General features: G+C 36.2%; 2 protein-coding genes across 8 annotated transcripts in view; both read right to left on the bottom strand.

Moving 5' to 3' along the window:
* Positions 1 to 11,168, bottom strand: part of LOC115802662 (uncharacterized) — a 56,713-nt gene extending 45,545 nt beyond the window's left edge. Inside the window, exons 1-3 of the mRNA XM_089917063.1 lie at positions 9,593 to 11,168; positions 6,829 to 6,994; positions 6,222 to 6,299 (exon numbers count right to left, since the gene is read on the bottom strand). Of these exons, the coding sequence (XP_089773189.1) occupies positions 6,222 to 6,299; positions 6,829 to 6,994; positions 9,593 to 9,613 (265 nt within the window). The 5' untranslated portion in view covers positions 9,614 to 11,168. The remainder of the gene's footprint in view (positions 1 to 6,221; positions 6,300 to 6,828; positions 6,995 to 9,592) is intronic.
* Positions 11,169 to 11,556: 388 nt separating this feature from the next.
* The window catches only part of PHTF2 (putative homeodomain transcription factor 2), a 112,629-nt gene continuing 103,587 nt past the window's right edge, over positions 11,557 to 20,598 (bottom strand). For all 7 annotated transcript variants that reach the window (XM_089917060.1, XM_022554435.3, XM_089917056.1 and 4 more), the window contains 4 exons: positions 18,353 to 18,508; positions 16,994 to 17,089; positions 14,627 to 14,752; positions 11,557 to 13,949 (listed from right to left, as the gene is read on the bottom strand). In XM_089917060.1, coding sequence (XP_089773186.1) covers positions 13,929 to 13,949; positions 14,627 to 14,752; positions 16,994 to 17,089; positions 18,353 to 18,508 — 399 coding nt within the window. In that variant the 3' untranslated portion in view covers positions 11,557 to 13,928. The remainder of the gene's footprint in view (positions 13,950 to 14,626; positions 14,753 to 16,993; positions 17,090 to 18,352; positions 18,509 to 20,598) is intronic.

The following is a 20,598-nucleotide window of genomic DNA, read 5'->3' on the forward strand; positions in this document are numbered from 1 at the left end:
TCATTCCATGTGGTTCTGATGGGACTGCCAATACCAATTTATCCTCCACTCCCTGCCAAAGGAGTGGGCACATAACCAGTCTGGCTAACCGAGGTTCTTCATAGCCCTAAGGTCATTGGTTCAAAGGATGGGCATATGGCCCAAGTCAAGTCAATGAAAGAGTCTCCAAAGGATTGGTCTGTGGATGCTGGGAGAGAGTGCATCTTTGTTTCTATCTCTGGGCTCATGAGCTCAAAGGTCCACATGAGCTTAGAGCTTCTGGTGGCAACTGTGTGGCTGAATGGAGAACAAAGCAAACAGAGGTAAGCAGAAGGGAATGGGCAGAAAATGGGAAGGAATAGGAAGAGGGAAGAGAACTTAGAGTGAAGCCACAATGGCAGTTTGAACACTTGGATCCAACTGTGTCACAGCCATCTTGGCTTCCCAATTATATGCGTCAATAGATGCTCCTTTGAGCTTAAGCCAGTTTGATGTAGGTTTCTGTTACTTGCAGACAAAGAAAGACCTAGGAACGCTTCTGACTCCCACTTTGTAATTGTGGAGAAACAAAGTCCCAGAGAGGTGTTGCCAAGATTAGACAGTAAGGTGAGGGAAGGTCTTGGTTCTCTAGTGTGTGCCAATGAGCTAACCAGCATACTGAAAATAACCACAGAATCACAAAACTATAGATTCCTTTTCTACACGCCAGACATGCAATCTGCTGGCCTCCACATGGAGCATCGTGAACAGTATTAGCCTTTGTCATAGCACTGTAATTTCTGGACTCTAAAAGAACCCTGGACTCCGAAAATGGCTTCCTTTTAAGTCTACCATAGTGTTTTAATTTTCCCCTCTAGTTTCTTTTTCCTCCTTAAGGAAAAAAAAAAGATGGAATTTATTTTTAGTACTATCTCAAAAATCCTAAGTCCAGGAGGGATAACTGGGCCTTACAAATATCAAGACAGAAGCTGAAAATGAGGACTCTACATTACTCTGTGTCTCTTGGGAGCCATGTGGCTTAACTTTTGCTTGATTGTTCTTCTCCTTCCTTCTTCTATCTGCTTATGGGTCTTCTCATCCTTGTAACCGTGCCCTCCCCAGCACCAGGGTTACCCAACTTCTAAGTTCAAGCAACCCACAGTAAACGCTTCAGTACATTTAGATCAATTGTTCTCAGATTTTTTGGTCTCAGAATCACTTTACACTCTTAAAAATTACTGAGGAACCCAAAGACCTTTTGTTTGCATGGGTTATATCTATCAATATTTACCATGTTCAAAATTAAAACAGAAAAATTTTAAACACTTATTTAATTCATTTAAAGATAATGATAATAAATGTTAACCTAAAAATTTTTATTAAAACCATATTTTCCATAGGAAAAGGCGTAGAATTGTTTTAAATTTCTGCAAGTCTCTTTAATTTCTGGCTTCTGGAAAATGGATGAGATTTCTGCTTCCAAATGAGATGGGAATAACAGGAATCAGATTTACCATCCTGCTTGAAACATCTAAGAAACTAGATAAAATATATAATGGTAGATTAGACATGGGAAAAGAAAAGATTAGTAAACTTGAAGATATCACAATTAAAACCACACAAAATGAAACACAGAGAGACAAAAAGCTGAAAAAAAAGTGAACAGAATATCACTGATACTTGGGAAAGCTTTGAGAAGACTAATATACATGTATTTGGAGTCCCTAAAGCAGATGAGGGAGAGAAAATAATTTTTTAAGAAATAATGGCCAAGATTTTAACAAATCCAAATTTGATGAAATAAATAAACCCATAGAAACAAGAGTCTTAATGAGTTCCAAGCACAGGAAACACAAACAAAGCCACACCAAGTCACTTCATAATCAAATTGCTTAAAACCAGGTGTCCAAAAACAAAGGCAAAATAAAGACTTTTTCAGACATACAAAAGCTGAAAGAATTTATCACTAGCAGATCTACATTAAAATAAGTATTAAAGGAAGTCCTTCAAGCAAAAGGAAATCTAGATCTAAACAAATGGATAAAGCAGACCAGAACTGGTAATTATGTCAATAAATATAAAGGTTTCTTTTTATTGTTTAAACACCTTGAAAAGACAACCAATTATTCAGAGTAAAAACAACTGCAATGCAGTGTGGAATTTATAACATGGGAAACAAAATGTACAACACAACAGCACAAATTCTCAGAGGGAAGAAATGGAAGTATATTATTACAGAGTTCTTCTACTGTATGTGAAGTGATATAACATCAATTGAGAGTAGAATGTGGTAAGTTTAAGATGTATATTACAAACCCTAAAGCAACCAATGAAACAAAACAAACAGTTATAAGCCAACAAAAATGATAAAAAGGATCATGAAAAATGCTCAACCCAAAAGCAGGCAGAAAAAAGATAAAAGGGAACAAGGAACTGTTGGGACAAATGGAAAACAAACGTCAACGTGGTAGGCTTAAATCCAGCCATATCAATAATCACATTTTATGTAAATGGCCTAAACATCCTAATGAAAAGACAAGAGATTCGGAGACTGGATAACAAAGCAAGACCTAACTATACCCTGGCTACAAAAAAAACTCACTTTAAAAATGAAGACACAGGGCTTCCCTGGTGGCGCAGTGGTTGAGAGTCCGCCTGCTGATGCAAGGGACAAGTGTTCGTGCCCCGGTCCGGGAAGATCCCACATGCCGCGGAGCGGCTAGGCCCGTGAGCCATAGCCACTGAGCCTGTGCGTCTGGAGCCTGTGCTCCGCAAAGGGAGAGGCCACAACAGTGAGAGGTCCGTGTACCGCAAAAAAAAAAAAAAAAAAATGAAGACACAAATTGGCTGAAAGTAAAAGGATGGGAAAATATATGCCATGCTAATACTAACCAAAAGCAAGCTAAAGTGGCTACACTGATGTTAGACAAATAGATTTCAGAGCAGAGAATCTTAACAGGGATAAAGAGGGTCATTTCATAATATAAAGGAATCAATTTATCAAAAGTTCATAACAAAACATGCATAAACACGTATGTACCTAATAAGAGGACTTCAAAATAAATGAAGCAAAAACTGATACTAAAGAGAAACAGCTAAATAACAGTTATATTTGGAGATTTCAATACCCCTTCCTCAATAACTGATAGAAAAAGTAGAAAGAGAATTCTTAAGTACACAGAAAACTTGAACAACGCTAACAACTAATTTGACCTGATTGATATTTATCATACGCTCCACCAAATAAGAGCAGAATACACATTCTTTTCAAGTGTACATGGATTATTTAAAGGTGACATCACTGGGTGGAATCTGAAACCATACCTTATATATTTTAAACTGTCACATTAAAATACATTGGTCCATATTATGCTTTGATGGATCTCTTACCCATACATGAAAGATCCATCACCTTGCACACCCCTGAAAGAGTCTTGGCAATCCCCAGAATGCCCTGAAGCACACTTTGACAACTACAGATTTAGATTATTCAATTTTTTAAAAGGGTTAAATTATCAACTGAGCTGTAGGCAACTCTTGTGGCCTAGGTGACCATAAAGAATCTGTTACAAAGTGAGGAAGGCAATCCTCATGCTGATTTAAAGGCTAGATTTGGTGGGTAGTTTGGATTAGTTCAACTTCTGCAACAAATTGCTATGCTTTCCTCTTTAAATATCCTCTTGAAATGAAGTACCTAAAAGACTTGCTGTATCTGTGCACCACAGATGAGCACTCAGGGGAGCAGAGAGGGGCTAAACGTCACTAACACCACTCAGCTGACATATTCTGTCTGAACATATTGTCAATCTTTAAGTCCTTGAGGCAGGAACAGTATTACTTACACGTGCTGTCAGCATGTAACAAGGATCAACAGGCTCTCCAGGTACGAGAAGCGCCAAGAAACTAATAAATTAAAAAAGAGAAGACATTGGTACGTTATTTAGGGCACAAAATCTTAAGTTGTCAACATAGCAGACACATTTGTTCTAGCCTCTGCAATCATGTACCCACTAACAATGTCTTCATCACTGTCTAAATGTTTTTGATAATGTAGACCAATGTTTTAATAATGACAATACTGGCTCCCTAAGAGTAACTGGTGACAGGGGGCAGAGCTAAAAAATCCTCTTCTCCTCAGAATCTCTGGGTGTGGGACAAATATGTCAGTTTTTTAGAAAGTGTCCAGGTCATTCTAACAGGCAGCCAGGGTTGAGCCCATCATGAAGATATCACACTCCTAGTAAACCTTACGGTCTTCCTCTGCTGCTCCCTCTTTATTCACCCCTCAGGGAGAATGTATGTTCAAAGACCTATATTACATGTTTGGGAACATATAAAAATTGTAAGACAGACTTTGTTTCAAAGAGCTCTTATAATCTTATAATAAACACACAGATGTTACGTTCTATTATGGCGGCAGAATTAAGCTGGTTTACATTATGTGCCTACCTAACCTTTTAATAAGATGCTTAAAGAGGATAGAAAAAGTAAGTTACAAACAGAAGGTCAAACCAAATAATGCACAAAGAGTCAAGTACAGAGGTTCTGTCGCTCTCTGGCAACATGGCATTCAGGGTTCAGTGCCATGTAGGGACTGGAGCATGGAGGGAAAAAGGAAATGGAAATCAATCAAGGATCCCATCTCACAATCCTGGGATTCACCTATTTAGAATGAGACAAGCCCATAGAAAATAAGAAAGGAGTTGCCACCATGAGTTACATTTTAGGTATGGTGGAAGATCACTGGAAGAAGAAATTTCTGTTCCCAGAGTTTTAAAATAAGGGCCTACTAATGAGATGTGATCTGATTAACTCCTTGGGCAGATAGTAAAATGGCTAAATCAAGATAAACTGATTTCAAAAAATTAGTAAAACCTAAAACTGAAGAGGGTCTTGTCTTAATACCAAGGCTCTGTTGAAAAGTGTGACTGCTTAATCCCACAACACCAAAACAAACGAAAGGTCACTTGGGAGCAGTGAAAAGACTAACTTGCTAAACAGAAGGGCCACAGTAAGAAACAAAAGGGTTCCAAATTACCTGCCCCATGAAAAACAGGTTCCCTCCCTTAAATTAGAACAACAGATGAAAACAGACTTCTGTTAGAATAGTGGAGCAGCTAAATTTCTCCATAAGAAAACCTTTTTAATTTCCTTTTAGAAACTAGATGCATGTAAATTAAGTATTTATATTAGGAAATTACAACCACAGTCTACTCTCTGAGAATAAAAGGAGTCTTAATTCTACTGCTCATTAGCAGTAAAGAAAGAAAATGTAAAGAAAAAATGTCTCAGAATGGTAAAGTTCAATGGGAACAAATCAAGTTATTTTAATTGTCCCATCTTTATTCAGATAGAGAGTAAATGGCTACTACAGGTCACCTAGGAAATCAGCCTAAAAGCAAAGAAACAAACGTAGGTTCCTGATACTCAGAGCAGGGCCTTCCTTCTATGCCACATCTCCTGCATATTCAACTGAGATGAAAAATATTCCATTGGAGATGAGAAAATATGATTTCCAGGATCACCCACTAAATGACAATGTACTCTACACAGTATCATTCTACACGGATATAAGGAGGACCCAATGCACCAACTAAACCAGTCCCTGTTTCCAAGCAGGTGAACCCCAGCTGCCTGAAGCGTCTCTAGAGTTAGGGTAGCCACAGTTTCTACTAACATTCTGTGTTGAATAAGATGCTTGATGCTTTTTGTTTCATACTTTTTGTGTGTGTGACTAGCCAAAATCTCACAATACAATTCAAGTTACTATCTGCTGCTTTAAATTCTGGTGTTGATGAAGAACAGCTGATTAGGGCCTTCACCGTAGGCTGTCACATGCTCAAAGACAAATGTGAGCCTTCCATTTTCTTCATTTCCATATTGAGTAATCCAAATGCTTTCTCCCAAAGCCTGATTTTTCATCCCTTTAACAATTTAGATTTCTTCCTTTAGACAGCTTCAGTTTCTCTGGTTCATTTTCCAGTTGGATAATTTCTTTAATTTACTGAGATCACTCTGAATCCTTGCCTATTATCCAAGAGGGATGCTAATAAAAATAATAATGCTAATATTTAACAGTTGTGAGATGACTACATACCATGTACCAAACTAAGCACTTTCCCTAAGTGGCAGGATTATTTGGGATGTTTGCTGCTGGAAGAGACTCAGAAGAATGAGTGATGTCTTTCCCTCCCCTATTCCAAGAAGACAGCCACACAATTCTATTTTGAGCTTGAGTTCCTCCCCTCCATGGGTATCATTACCTTTGGAGCTTCTGGGCTGAAAACAGAAGTTCTCAAGGTCCACAAGGCAACTCCTCAGCCAGGCTTTGGCTTGGAAATCTGGTGGAAAATGAGAGGGTGAGGGTTGCTGGGAGAGGGGCACATCCCTCAGACAGGCTGCAGATGTGCAATGGACCACACCTGTGAGGCATCTGTGGCAGGAGATGGGCACTAATATCCGAGGCCTTGAAGCAGAGGTGAGGATCTTGAAGCTGAGCCTGGGGTCAGCGGGGGGGAGGACCTCTGTGGGGAGCATCTCTGAGCTGGCTGGAGCATCCATGCCCAACAGACACAGGAAGCGTTGGCCAGGGAGAAGAATCAGGATAGAGGGATAGCTACCACCAGAGAATAAGGACCAGGCCGCTTCCATCTTTTCCAGGTAGTAGCTGAATCCCCTGGATTTTGTGTCAATCTAGGGAGGCGAGGCTCCTCCAAATATAACATATTGAATTCTTGATAGTCTTCTGAGTAGGTGCTCAATGCCAGATTTAGTTTGATTGAGGAAAAATAAATTGATGTTTTGCTGCATAGGAGGGTGGTGGACCAGGTCCCTGCCCATCACACAGACGTTTTCTAATTTTATACTCACAGGAACCATTTTCGGCTCCAGCAGCAGCTCTCCACCTCATTTTACAGATGAGGCTTAGGGAGGTTAAGTAACTTGCCCAAGGCCATACACATGCTGCAAAGAATCCCAGCTCTGCCTGATTCCAGAACCCATGATCCTTATCATACTGCAGATGATTTGGGCTACTCTGTAATTAAAAAAAAAAAAAGACAGACAGATTTAACTTTGCAAATAATTATAAATTAACTACATCATCCAAACATGGAGAAAGAAACCAAAGTCAACTTAATTTTATATATTCTTAGATATAAATTTGTGCTGTGTCAGTTTTTTTTAATGACATAAAAATTCTAGCATAGATTTAACAGGGACTAAAATTTTAAGTTAAAAAACTTAATTCTCAGCCTGGAGCTGTTCACTAAGTATCCAAGTGAAGAATGTGGTACCTTAGTTTAGTATTCACCAAGCAACTATGACATGCCAGACCTGTACTGGGCAGTCCTAATCTCTGAGGATAAAATTCAAATTCCTTGGCTTCACAAAGTCACCTGCTAGCATCATCTTCATCCCTCGCCTAAAAACATCATCTTCTCCAGCTATACTAAACTGCTTGCATGTGACACTTAACACTGGCAACTCCATTACAGCACATACCCTCCAGAAGCTAAAAGTTTTTTGCATGACTATCGCCTCCTAGCCTCTAGGTTTAATGAAAAGAGGGGCTATATTTTAATTTCTATATCCCTAGTACCTAGCTCGGTGCCTAGCACGTAATATTCAAATACTATTCATAGAATGGATGAAAGAAAAACTGAATAAAATTGCAATTTTAAAAGTACTTGGTCTGTTTCCCATATTTGCAAGACTAACCTCTGACCCTAATGTCTTTCCCCAAACGGTAGATTCATATTATGAGAATCTTTCAGCACCACTAATCAGACCCAGTAAATTCTGGCTGAGAGCAAGAGAAAGGGGATAAATAGAAGGCAGGAAAGCTGCCAGCTCAAAGTCTGCATTTCCAGGCAAAAACAAGTAAATGCATTTGCAAAACTGGGTGTATATCCCAAGGGATGCAAATTGGTCATAGGCTTTGGCAACAAGCCTATTTTGCTTTAAAGCACACCTCTTAGTACAAGGTTAGGAAAACCAGAAATTCCCATATATAAATAACTGATCAAAACTTGTAAGAGAATTTGACAAAAACAACCCCAAACTCTTAGAAACCAGTTAAGTAGACTATTAAATAACTACAGAAAGTAAATGACTACATTTAGCACAAGAGTCAGATTTAACTTTAAAAAACAAAAAAGAAAAGCAAGCCACTAATTTTAATTTCAGATCATTGTTGAAAACACAATTGAATATTATAAAAAGGAGGGAACAAGCAAAACTTTTAGTCCTGAGATTGTTAACTATTTTGTAGACACAGGAGGCATAAATATGTTGGAAAGGTAGATAGCATAGATAGCCAAGTACTATACTTAGACAGGAGTAGAAAGATACAGGGAGAGAGCCAATTAGGGAAGAAAAATGGCTTAAGATTAAACAGCCAGCCAAATGTATGAGGCTTGTCCAGGCTGAAAGTCATCCTTTGGTTACTGCAGGTGATGAGTTTATCATAGGGATAAATGGGGACATCTGAACTCACAATTCAGGACACAAGATGAAGCTACCACAGTCTGAGACCAGCTCTAATGATCCAACAGCACAGCTGGCCAAGCTATCATTCAGTCTCTCTGCCTCTTGGCAGTTTGGGGCAGTTTCTGCTTGTTTCTTCTCCCTTCTCCACTATGACTACTTTCTCTCTGCTTTAGGGCTTTGTTAATTCATGGTTTCTTTTGGGCCTCTGCTTTTCTAGCAACTCTTCCTGCTTACACTCTGTCCTGACTCAAACTTGCAGTAACAGAGATTCTGACTGGGTCAGCAACTCACTGTCAAGGATGCAAAGCCTCTATGGGGCAAAGCTCTTGTGCCAGCTGGTTTCATGAATTCCTCAAGGCCTATAAAATGGCTAGCTGCTTGAGGGCCAGGCACCAATTACTGACCCATTCAGCTGTGGCTGAGAAAGAAAAGTGAAATAATCCAACCAAACTTGACCAACTTCCTGCTTTGTTCAGACGAGGGCTGAGGGTGTAGCAAGCCCTCATAGAGCCATCTAGTATACAGTGGTCCCATCCAATCTACAACCATTAAATTTCATACTCTAGATTCAAGCACCTCTCATTGAAATATAAATGGTTTATAACATAAAATTGGAAAAGGAAAGACTGAAGATGATGACGGGGGAAAACTGAGGAAATACTCTATAGGAGGGCAAGGACAGAATCCTGAGCACTGATGGAGAGCTGGCCTCAGAGAGCAACATCTCTTTCACAGAACTGAAGAAGGGAGAAAAAGAATTCATGCGTGTTGGTTTTCACCTCTTTGGTAAAGTTAGAGGAATAAAATGCCGATAGTTAAAGGATGAGAGGGATTAGGAGCTTGAGGATAATAAAGGAGCTTTGGAAGAACCATTGTAGGGAACATACAAGTGGACAAAATATTGATTAAAGAAAAAACATTGCCAAATATAGGACTCAGAAGTTCCAGTAATATCTTGATAAGCACTATTTGCAGAAAGTCAAGTCAGATGTTCTCCAGCAACTCAAAGTTGAGCAGACATCTTAAGGTTAAGGGTTGAGACCACGTAAAATACAAAAAGTCTCTAGGATGTTACCAGTGAGGGAATCTACCATATAAATGAGACAGAGATCTAATAATGAAAAGATATGAATGGAACATGCACCTGATAATTCAGCAAAGTCATTCATAATTGGATATAATATGTAGGCAAACAAAGGAATGAGGACACTTCCCTTCCACAGTTTAGCATGCCTGCTTATGAAGAAAAGAAATTAAACGTCAACTCCTTGTAAAAGAATTCTTCATGTATGATAATTTATATGAAGCATGATTCTTAGTTATATCTCATATTTGGCAGGGATGCTTATGATATCTTATGTAATATATGAATGCTTTAGCTTGCAAATTTTTGTTAATTGTCCTAGGCCATTACTTATTTGGAAGGGGAAGAGAACCAATCTTTCTTCACACCCAATACATGTCAGTTCCAGTGCTAGGTGCTTTACATATGTTATCTTATTAATCTTCCTAATAATCCTGTAAAATAGGTATAACTGTGAGTAAGTTACAGCTGAGAAAACCAAAGTTCACAGAGGTTAAGTAATTTGCCCAAAAATGTAAAACAAGTCTGACTCCTAAGCATGTGTTCTTTCCAAGAGGTTACACTGCAGAGAGCTGAATAGGGAGCTGTCAAATGAATTCTGACTTTCTCCTATTGCCAAAAGCTTAGTAGTTTATATATGACCTTACTACAAATATGGACTGATTTATAAATATCTTTGTTCTCTCCAGAATATTTTTCTACGTTTAATTATTTTGATCCGTCAAGAGGTACAGAGGTGCTATTACAGAACACACCTTTGAAGGGAATAAAGGAGTGTGGGTTCTAGTTGTGGAACCTTAGGCAAGCTTTTTAACCTCTTTTGTGGCCTCAGTTTTTTTTTTTGTTTTTCTTTTTGCGGTATGCAGGCCTCTCACTGTTGTGGCCTCTCCCGCTGCGGAGCACAGGCTCCGGATGTGCAGGCTCAGCGGCCATGGCTCACAGGCCTAGCCGCTCCGCAGCATGTGGGATCCTCCCGGACCGGGGCACGAACCCGCGTCCCCTGCATCGGCAGGCGGACTCTCAACCACTGCGCCACCAGGGAAGCCCTGCCTCAGTTTTTTTACCTAGTAAAATGAGGACTTTGGACTAGGTGGTGTCTGGGTTGTATTTGACTCAGGTCGTCATTCATTCTTTCATTCATTCAGTAAACAGACTGAGATTAGGCACTATTTTATGTGCTGGGAAAACACTGGTGAATGTAGTTACATTCTCATGGAATTTACACTCTCTAAAATTCCTGATCTTAAGACAGTAATTCTCAAGGTGGTGAGGAATCATAGGTGGAACAAATTTTCAAAGTCACTTAGGGAATACTTTTTTGAAAGTATACCTATACCACATCCTAGATTCACAGCCTACTCCCCACAAAGTAAGCACCATGGGGAGCCAGTGCTATTGATAAGCATTTGTGGTATCTTTCTTAAAGGCTTGGTAGAAAAAAGGTTGAGAATTAGTGTTCTAAGTGATACAGCAAATTAAAGAGATGCAAGTCATATTGCTCTATTTGTAAGGGAGACTCATTAAGAGACCCAATTCTAAGCTTAGAGTAAGTTGGAAAGTGCACTTGAATTAATAGTCCCTGATTAATTTAAGTCCTATGAACACTTGTACCAATCACATAACAGAAATATTAGAATGCTTACCCATGTTATTATTGGCCATAATCTCTCGCGCTGAATTCACGTGCAAAATCACTTGATTAAAAACACCACTATCCTTCTGGCAATTAATTTTAATATCCCAGGCTACAGCCAGTTTTCTGTTTCTAAATACAAACAAACAAGCAAACACACATTAATGATGTCATAGCATTTTGTTGATGAAAAGCCTGCTCACATATTCTTCTTTCATGTTCTGAGAATCAACAAAAACTGAAATGTTGGAAAGGTTTTAAAAATGTATTCCCACTCCTCTCAAATCTAACAGTTATACCTAAAGTTTATGCTACAGTAAATATAAAATTACCATAGAAATGTGCATGACTTGAAAATTAGAAAAAAAAGAAAACACTTCTAGTTTAATACTGTCAGTCATAGAATGTTTTATTTTAAACTTGCTGTTCAAACTTTCAAATACGACATGTGTGGCAAAGAAAAAACAGTTAACACACAACATCTGCCACAATTCTATCTTCGAACTGCCTCTTCTATATTATGTGATATGTTACAATTTCTTTCAATTTCTTACATTCATTGTATTCTTAAAGGCAGCAATGTCAATTTTTCTGCTTTGAAAACAGTTCCATTAATGTTCCGAAATTACTTAAAATGACAACTTTTTCCTTTCAGTATTCTACTGCTGCCCACATTAGTGACATAATTCAACATATTAATACATTGTTGAGAGGTACACTGTACTCAATAAATCAACTCCCAACTCTAAGTTAAAATGAACTTCAATCAAAAACAAGCATCTTCCTAAATCAGTTTACTCAGCTACTTTTCTCAAAAATATTTCCATTCTGAAATAAGTTTTTCTGTGAGATACAATAGTTTCATTTTTATTCCTAACAGAACTCATGCTGTACTTTTTTTTTCAAAATATATTCGATATATTCTGTGCAAAATGTTAAGTTCTGTATAGGTATGTACCTTATTTTGAAAAAGTTTATAAAATATAATTCCTAGAAATAACCTCAACATTAGACAATAGAGGAAGAAGAAACATATCAGAAAAAGCCTAATTTTTCACAGGAGAAAATAAGTATGTTCTTAAAGCTCCAGTAATACATTCCTTGAAAAAACTCAGAATGCACTTTGGTCATTATTAAACATATTAGAACACAGGCAAATAAAATAAAATACTTTTGTTGTTTTCTACAGAAAGAAAATATGGCTGAATTGAGGCTGATCAAAAGGAACGGTGAGAGCAAAGTGATATTACGATATGGCTCTGTTCTCTACACATTCCTGATCTTAAGATGATTTGGGGATTAGAACTGCACCAATCAAATAAATAATTTACAATTAATTATTTTAAATTCCCAAAAACATGGTAAAAAATGTGAGGATATTCAACATGATACACCTTGCACCAAGAAAATTCTAGACTGTCTCAAATAAATTCTTTGTTTTAGAAACTAGATACCCAGTTTTAAAAAAAAAGTTTGCTAAAACATTTCATGTTTCACATAACTCCTAAAATTTCTTGATTGTACAAACATAACAACTTAAAATCAAGGCCCAATGTAAGATACCATCATATTCGCCCTATTTACCTAACATGCCAACAGGATAAGTTCTCATTTGGAAACTTGGCAAATTATTTAGGGGGGAGGGGGTTAACTTTCTAGGTTAAAAGCATCTAAAATAGCCCTTATATAATTGGGGGTTGAGGGGGTAGATGTACCAGACTAAGTTTAGAAGGTAGAATTTGCAAGCTATAGCTATTTTTCCTGAAAATTCAGATATAGTTTTACAACTAACAATCAGAAGAATATTTAACTGGTTCTTAACCTTATTCTTAAGTTGTTCATTTGAGTGTGGTATGAATAGTATACACTATAGTGTACCATAGGGAGAAAATTATTTTACTTGAGTAAACATAATGTACTTTAGTAATATCAATAGGCACTTCACTTGTGAGATGAGCATATACCTCACTCAAAAGGATACCATATCATGCCCCAGTACACTATAACATATCCCATATAAAGATACACATTAAAAGTAACAATTTTAAAAAGTGCACATTTTGAGCATGCACAGTTGGAGCTGTGCAAACAGCCCAGTGTTTCAAATAAATACAATTATTACTAGTTAATTTTTATCAAAATATCTTACAGTATGGTAACCATTTACAATTATTGCTCTATTAAGAGTTTTATCATCAAAGAGCACTTGTTGACCTGTTGTGTAATACCATATATATTAATACTGAAGGGTGCTTAAACTGCAGCTTAATCAATTTAGATCCTGGCATTGTTCCGAAAGAATTCAAAAGAAACCCTGACTGGATCTTGATTTACTGAAGAAAATGCTTTATGTGTTTAGTTGAGTCCAATGCTAGGTTATAAAGTTAAAGAAGTTTTCCTCAAGTAAGGCAAGTCACGGCATTGACAGAGAAACAGTGCTTAGCAATGGCTTCTCTTCTCACAATTTGTTATTTTGTCATTATTTATGAGCAATTACCAGGATCTCAAGTATCTGGATATCAGTTTTATCACCCTTTCAACAAGTAAGTACATCAAAGCTAAAAATAAAATATAAAGACTAAAATAAATGTACAAAACAGTGAACAAGTGAAATAAATATAAGAATTGCACAGGACAGTCTGATGTAAACACTTCAATTTCCCAGCTGAGACTCCTGAAGCAAAGAGTCAGTGACTGCTTTCAGGCAGCTTAGTTGGTACTCTTATTCTGGAAAAGAGGCTACATCTTCTTTTCTCTGAATTGTCATGATTTAATCTTCCAAAGCTAGTGAAAAAATAATAGAAATAGTGACCATTAGAGCCAGTTTTGATACTGCAACTTATTAAATTATATCACATAATACTGTTTTTATCTAAATTTCATTCATAAACAAGTGTAGGTTCTACTATTTTAAATTCTTTTATCCTTTTATTTTCAAGAAGAATTCACCTTAAACAAATAAAAACGTGGAAATCAGATTTCTATTGCTTTTTTTTTTACTAGGAAGTGGCAATATACATATACTACTTGTTAATATGAATATACTACACCTTACTCACTAGCAGCTTTGCACATGTTGGAGGATGTATGCATTGCTATATAGATAAATAATATAACTTATGGCCAAAACCAGAAATAGGGCTCTTTTTTTTTCTTTTTTATCACCTAAATTAGATTCAGATTATAGATGAGTAAAAATAAATACTTCAACTTATCCTATACAAGAGTCCCATTTGTAATGAATACTGTTCCAAATTAGGAGTTCCATCCGTATTATAAACCAAGAATATCATTCTTTGAAATTAAATGTGAAATTACTTAATTAATATTTAATATTATACAATAAAATCAAAATGACTCCCTTACTGTACATGTGAGATCTCAAGAGTGCTGGGGTAAAATAAATGTCACAAAAATATAATAAGGCACTAAGAAGTTTAAAAATACCTGCAGGCTCTTACCTTTAAATTAAATCCAAGTAAGTCACTGATAACACCAGAAACAGCTGACAGGATGACAACCTGGGTGATGTTATAAAGCAGTGGATTCATTGTAAGCCCATATAATCTAAAGGGACTGTCCAATTCCTAGCAAAAGAGGAAAAAACCATGAGCCCAGATTCATTAAGAATTATCAGTTAAATTAATTCAGGACAATATGCAAAGAGAATTTTTAGAAACACTGTTTCAAAAAAAAGTTACAAAATTATGATAGCTTTAGAAAGAATAAACTTGGTTGAACTTGAAATAAGTAAATATACTTTTAGGTTTTATTAGGAGAAAATGACTTTCATTTAAAAGAACTCTGGGCTTCCCTGGTGGCGCAGTGGTTGGGGGTCCGCCTGCCGATGCAGGGGACGCGGGTTCGTGCCCCGGTCCGGGAGGATCCCGCGTGCCAAGGAGCGGCTGGGCCCGTGGGCCATGGCCGCTGGGCCTGCGCATCCGGAGCCTGTGCTCTGTGGCGGGAGAGGCCACAGCAGTGAGAGGCCCGCGTACCGCAAAAAAAAAAAAAAAAAAAAAAGAACTCTGTAACCTAAATTTGTAACTCCAATTTCTGTCCTAAATGAATGACTAATAAAGTATCGATCTAGTAGGTACAAGGTTAAAGAATATTTTTTATTGTAAGAATAGAAACTGAAAGAGAACAATATCTTTTTGCAGAAGATTTAGAAATTTAGTTAGCCAAATTTTCAGCCAATATTAATACATATAGTAAAAACTCCCCCTTGAGACAATTTTCAAATACATGGATTCATTAATTAATTGACTGATTCAAACATTTAAAGTTCTATATGTGCCAGGCACTGTGCTAGACTCTGGGAAGTTAAGATTCAGTCCCCATGCTGAAGGACTTTGCAGTCTAATAGACATGCAAATAAATAATTCAACTACGAGAGTCCCACAAAAGAGATATGCATAAAAGGCAGAGGGCCATACAGGAAGGTGCTCCTGAAACTTAGTACATGGGGGGAAAGCTGGTATTCCCTAAGACACATGAGAACATGGCACCTTTGAATTACTACAGGTTGTGCATGGGAAGACGTATCTTACGTACTACTTAGGTAAAGGTCATTCTTTGGGCACACTGTGCCTAAAGACTGGCACTAAAGGAATTTAATTGAGGGAGTAGTATATCAGATGTGCGTGTGAGAAATACGGATTAGAGAGCAACGAGACCAGAAGGAGGAACGCCCTAAGAGCTTGGTGTACTGAAAGCTCAAGTGAGATATGATGAGGGTCTGACTTAGAGCAGGACTGAGAGGGAAGAGGGGACAAACTGGAAAATTTTGAGAGGTTGAGCCAATGGGCCTGAGAATTTCTTGGCTGTGAAAAGTGAGAGAGAAGGCGCAACCTATATATTAAGTCCCAGGTTCTGACTAGAAGACTGTTGTGCTTTGTATTTTAGTTATTTTTATATTTCTTTCTACTTTGCAATTGAAGATACTCATAAGTGTCATCTTTATAGCCTTCTCCCGTCTAGCATAGTGCCTACACTATCAAGATATTCAATATTTACTTATCAAAAAACCCACCCACCTCTTCTGAACTCTTTCAATGCCTTATACTGTGATGCACAATCTATACCCTCTTAATGCATTTTAAAACTGAAGAACTGACAGAAGAATTAACCATAGCATTGAGACACAACTAATTTCATACCATTCTATGAACACTTAAAAACAACTTTAAGAATTACATTCAATTTGTTACAGAAACAGATTTAAAAAAATATTTTCCTTTTAAGAAAAAGCATTACTAACATTGCAAAGCAGTGATAAAGATAGTTTATTAAATTACCTCCGAAGTTATTATTATGAGATCAGATATACTGAAATTATATTCTTTTTGATTGTTACCAAAATGCTTTGAAAATTTAAATATTTATTGGTGATACCTATTTATTATAATGATTATGTATAACTACTTTTTAAACCAACTCAGGCAAAGCAAGCAGAAGACTGCTCTGAGAAATACAAAATGAAAAAAATTTGCAAATTAACATCAAATCTTCTTTTTCAAAATCTATTTTAAGTTCTAGGATGCAAAAATTTCCAAAGATGCCAACCTCTACAATACTCTAAACATTATTAAAAGTCTTAAAATTTCAAAAGTGAATAAAATTTCAAAATGCACTGATCTGCATTACTTGGATTAATTTTTCAATGAGAAATAAAATGTATATTGCATGAATGTGCTCAAAAATAATTTGGAAAACAATTTTGATAACCATGAAAACCAAACACCAAGTAGGATCTACAAACAAAAAACTAAGATATAATGTTAGAGCAGCATTTTCTACATCATGTCCATTTTCAATTTCGTTTTTACCTTTAGCAGTTTAGTAGCCAGTTTTAAAACATTATTCACTAGTGTCAGTTCCTCCTTTTTGTTAGGTTTCTTCTCCATTTTCAAGTAGAGGTTTATCTTTTATTAAAAAGAATAAATAATTAAATATACTTAAAATTATAACAAATACTTTGTTTTTAAAAGGTATTTAGAGATATCTGCTAAAATAGTAGTAGTAGTTCTCTGGCTATTATTGAGATTATAGGTGATATTAATATTCTTCTTCATACTTAACCGTATATTCCAAATTTCCTACAGTGAACATATTATTTTATAATAAGAAAATAATAACTGTTATTTAAACTTTTCAAATGTAACTAAAAGCTGAAAGAAGGAAAACTGGATGCCATTATTTAAAATGCAAAACACCTTAGTCACAGAGTCAAATCAACCCTGAGAATAAATAATAACTGGAGTAAGTAAATCAATTGGTTTGTCTGCTACTTTCCCCTTTCCCTCTAATTGACTTGGTCTGACATGGCTACCAATTTTTAAAAATCAAACTATCCCTGACAAAATTACTCAACAAGTTCACTAGAAATAAGTTTGTTTAAATAATTCCTATGAAATGATAAGGAAAACGTTTAAACAAATTCATTCAAAATAAAGTTAAGCATCAAAATTACTATCCTTTATACTTTCTATTGAATGAAAGTTTATGCTTATTCAAATACGGCTCTGCTACACTGCAAAGCAAACATACCCCACTAATGGTTTAAAATCCATCATTTCTACAAATGCTACTTCCTTCTTATCAAATGAATATGCGACATAAAAACAGTAGATTAGACTTGAAGTCTGCATCAAGGCAGAAACACTGAAGAAAGGCTTGTGCCCTATCAAATTTCAAGTTTTGCTGTATAACACAAATGGTCTTAATCTAATAACATAGGTTCCTGAAAATTTTAAAGTAAATATGGGACTTCCCTGGTGCAGTGGATAAGAATCCGCCTGCTAATGCTGGGGACATGGGTTCGATCCCTGGTCCGGGAAGATCCCACATGCCGCGAAGCAACTAAGCCTGTGTGCCACGACTGCTGAGGCTGCGTTCTAGAGCCCGTGAGCCACAACCACTGAGCCCACATACCACAACTACTGAAGCCCGTGCGCCTAGAGCCTGTGTTCTGCAACAAGAGAAGCCACCGCAATGAGAAGCCCGCGCACCACAACAAAGAGTAGCCCCTGCTCACTGCAACTAGAGAAAGCCTGCGTGCAGCAACGAAGATCCAATGCAGCCAAAACTAAATAATTAATTATAAAAATTGAAGTAAATGTAAACATTTTAGTTTAATATGTAGACTACAGACATTAATTTAAAACATAATAAACATGCATTCTCACCTGTTCAGTAAGTAAAATTGAGGTATTGCTATATTTTTTACTTGTTTCTGATCCAAGGGTAACAAATCTTAGGAGAAAAAGTGTTAACGAGATGCACCAGATTACCAGTTCCCAATTGTAGTGACAATCAAGGAAGATCTCATGTACATGAAGCAACTAAAAGTGTATGAAAAAGGCAATGTGAAGAAACAATATGATTCAAACAATTTCTTTTTAAAAGAAAATAACATTTTACTTCATACAGATAGATCATGGATATAGAATTACATTTTTAAAACATTCCACATTTATTAGGAAATATTTTAAGCACATAAAAGGTATAATGTAATCAAAACCCATCTAGTTACTTTCGTCAAATCTTAATATTTTGCAATATTCTTTCAGATTTTTGAAAAATAGAAGATTAAAGATTCAGTTGAAGCCCCTTTAAAGTTTTCCTTTCATCATTCCCCTTCTTCCCCACCCCTCTGTAAGGGTAATGAATTTTGCATTTACCTTTTCCATGCAGTTTTTATAGTTTAGCTACATATTTATCCTTAAACTATGTTATTTTATATATATTTTAGAATTTATATAAATGCTATCATATTGCCCATATCATTCTTCAATTTGCTTTTTATTCTACTGGATTTTTGTTTTCAAAGATTATCCATTTTTCCATGATACATTAAGCTCAAATTCATTCATTCTAACTCCTACAAAGGTACTACAGTAAAACAATCAACCACAGTGGATTGGCCTACTCTACCAATTAACATTTACTGTGTTGCCAATTTCCTTATTACAAACAATACTGCAATAAATATTCTCTTATGCATCTCGTCTCCTTGTGCACACATATAAGACTTTCTCGAGGAGTTAATAGCTAGGAGTAAAACTGCTGAGTCCTTGGATATTCACACATTCAACTTTAGTAGATATTACAAACTTGTCTCTGAAAACAGCTGTGCCAATTTATACTCTCAGCAGTGTATCAGTCTTCCCTTTGCCCTCATATTTGTCCACACTTGGTATTATTCAACTTCTTAGCACCAATCTGCCAATCTGATGAGTATTACTGTTTTAATTTTACTTTTCCTGATTACTTAGGGAGAATGTATGTTTCATATGCTTATTAGTTACTGTGCTTCCTCTTCTGTAAGTTATCTTTTTATATTCTGTATCTAATTTTTTTCTATTACGTTGTCTGTTTTTTTAATTGATTTGTAGACTTTATATATTCTGAATAACAAAGCTATTTAAATCATGTATTTTGCCAGTATCTCTTCCCAGACTCTCTTTTGTTGTTTATGGTGCCTTTTGCAGTACTTATAATTTTTAGGGAAGGGTAGGACAGAAGAAGAATATATGAGAGACTGCAGGTATCAGGCAAAAGTCTAAAATATTTACTGTCTGGCCCTTTACAGAGGAAGTTTGCTGATCTTTGGCTTATAGGAACAAAATTGATTCTTTTATGTTGATGTTATATCCATTTTTGTTGATCTTGAACTTCTAAAAAACATAATTTTTAATAATTTGTCCTTAAAGTTACTTGAATATTCTACACAATCATATAGTCTACAATGTTTTCTTTTCCAATCTTTATACAATTTCTTTTTCCTATCTTCACTGGTTAGTACCCTCCATTAAAATGCTGTCTAGAAGTTATAGAGAAGGTACCTGTCTCATTCCTGATTTTAAAGTAAATATCTCCAAGATAATAAATATCATATGTATAATGTTTGCTCCAGTTTTTGAAAGATATACTTTTATCAAACTAAGAACAGTACTTTCCAGTCATTGTATGAATCTCCACTGAAATTTACCAATTTGTTTTCTGTAAATATGTAGATGATCAGATGATTTCTCCTTCTTTAATCAATTAAAGGAGTTCAAACTAGATAAATGGCTTTTCTAAAGTTGAAAATCTTTGCATCCCAGAGATAGACTGTCTTGGTCATGGCATATTTAGTTATTAAATTGCTAGCTTCATCTTTCTAGTATCTCTGAATCTAAGTTAGCTCACTGTTTCCTATTTTCATACTATCTGTCTGGTATTGGTAACAAGGTTATACTAAGTATATAAAATGAGTTGGGGGAATATTCCCTCTTCTACTCTCTAGATCTTTTGTGTAGGATTAGGATTACATCTGCAAAATTCATCTGTAAAAACGACATGGGTCTAGATGATTTTTGTTGCTAGCAGATTTTCAAACTACTGAATCAGTACTGCTTTATGGTTATAAGTCTTCTCAGCTTTTCAGTTA

This window comes from Delphinapterus leucas, chromosome 9 (genome assembly GCF_059928025.1).
Source record: "Delphinapterus leucas isolate spDelLeu-1000000601 "Yukka" chromosome 9, BTC_Dleu_Yukka2, whole genome shotgun sequence".
NCBI lineage: Eukaryota > Metazoa > Chordata > Mammalia > Artiodactyla > Monodontidae > Delphinapterus > Delphinapterus leucas.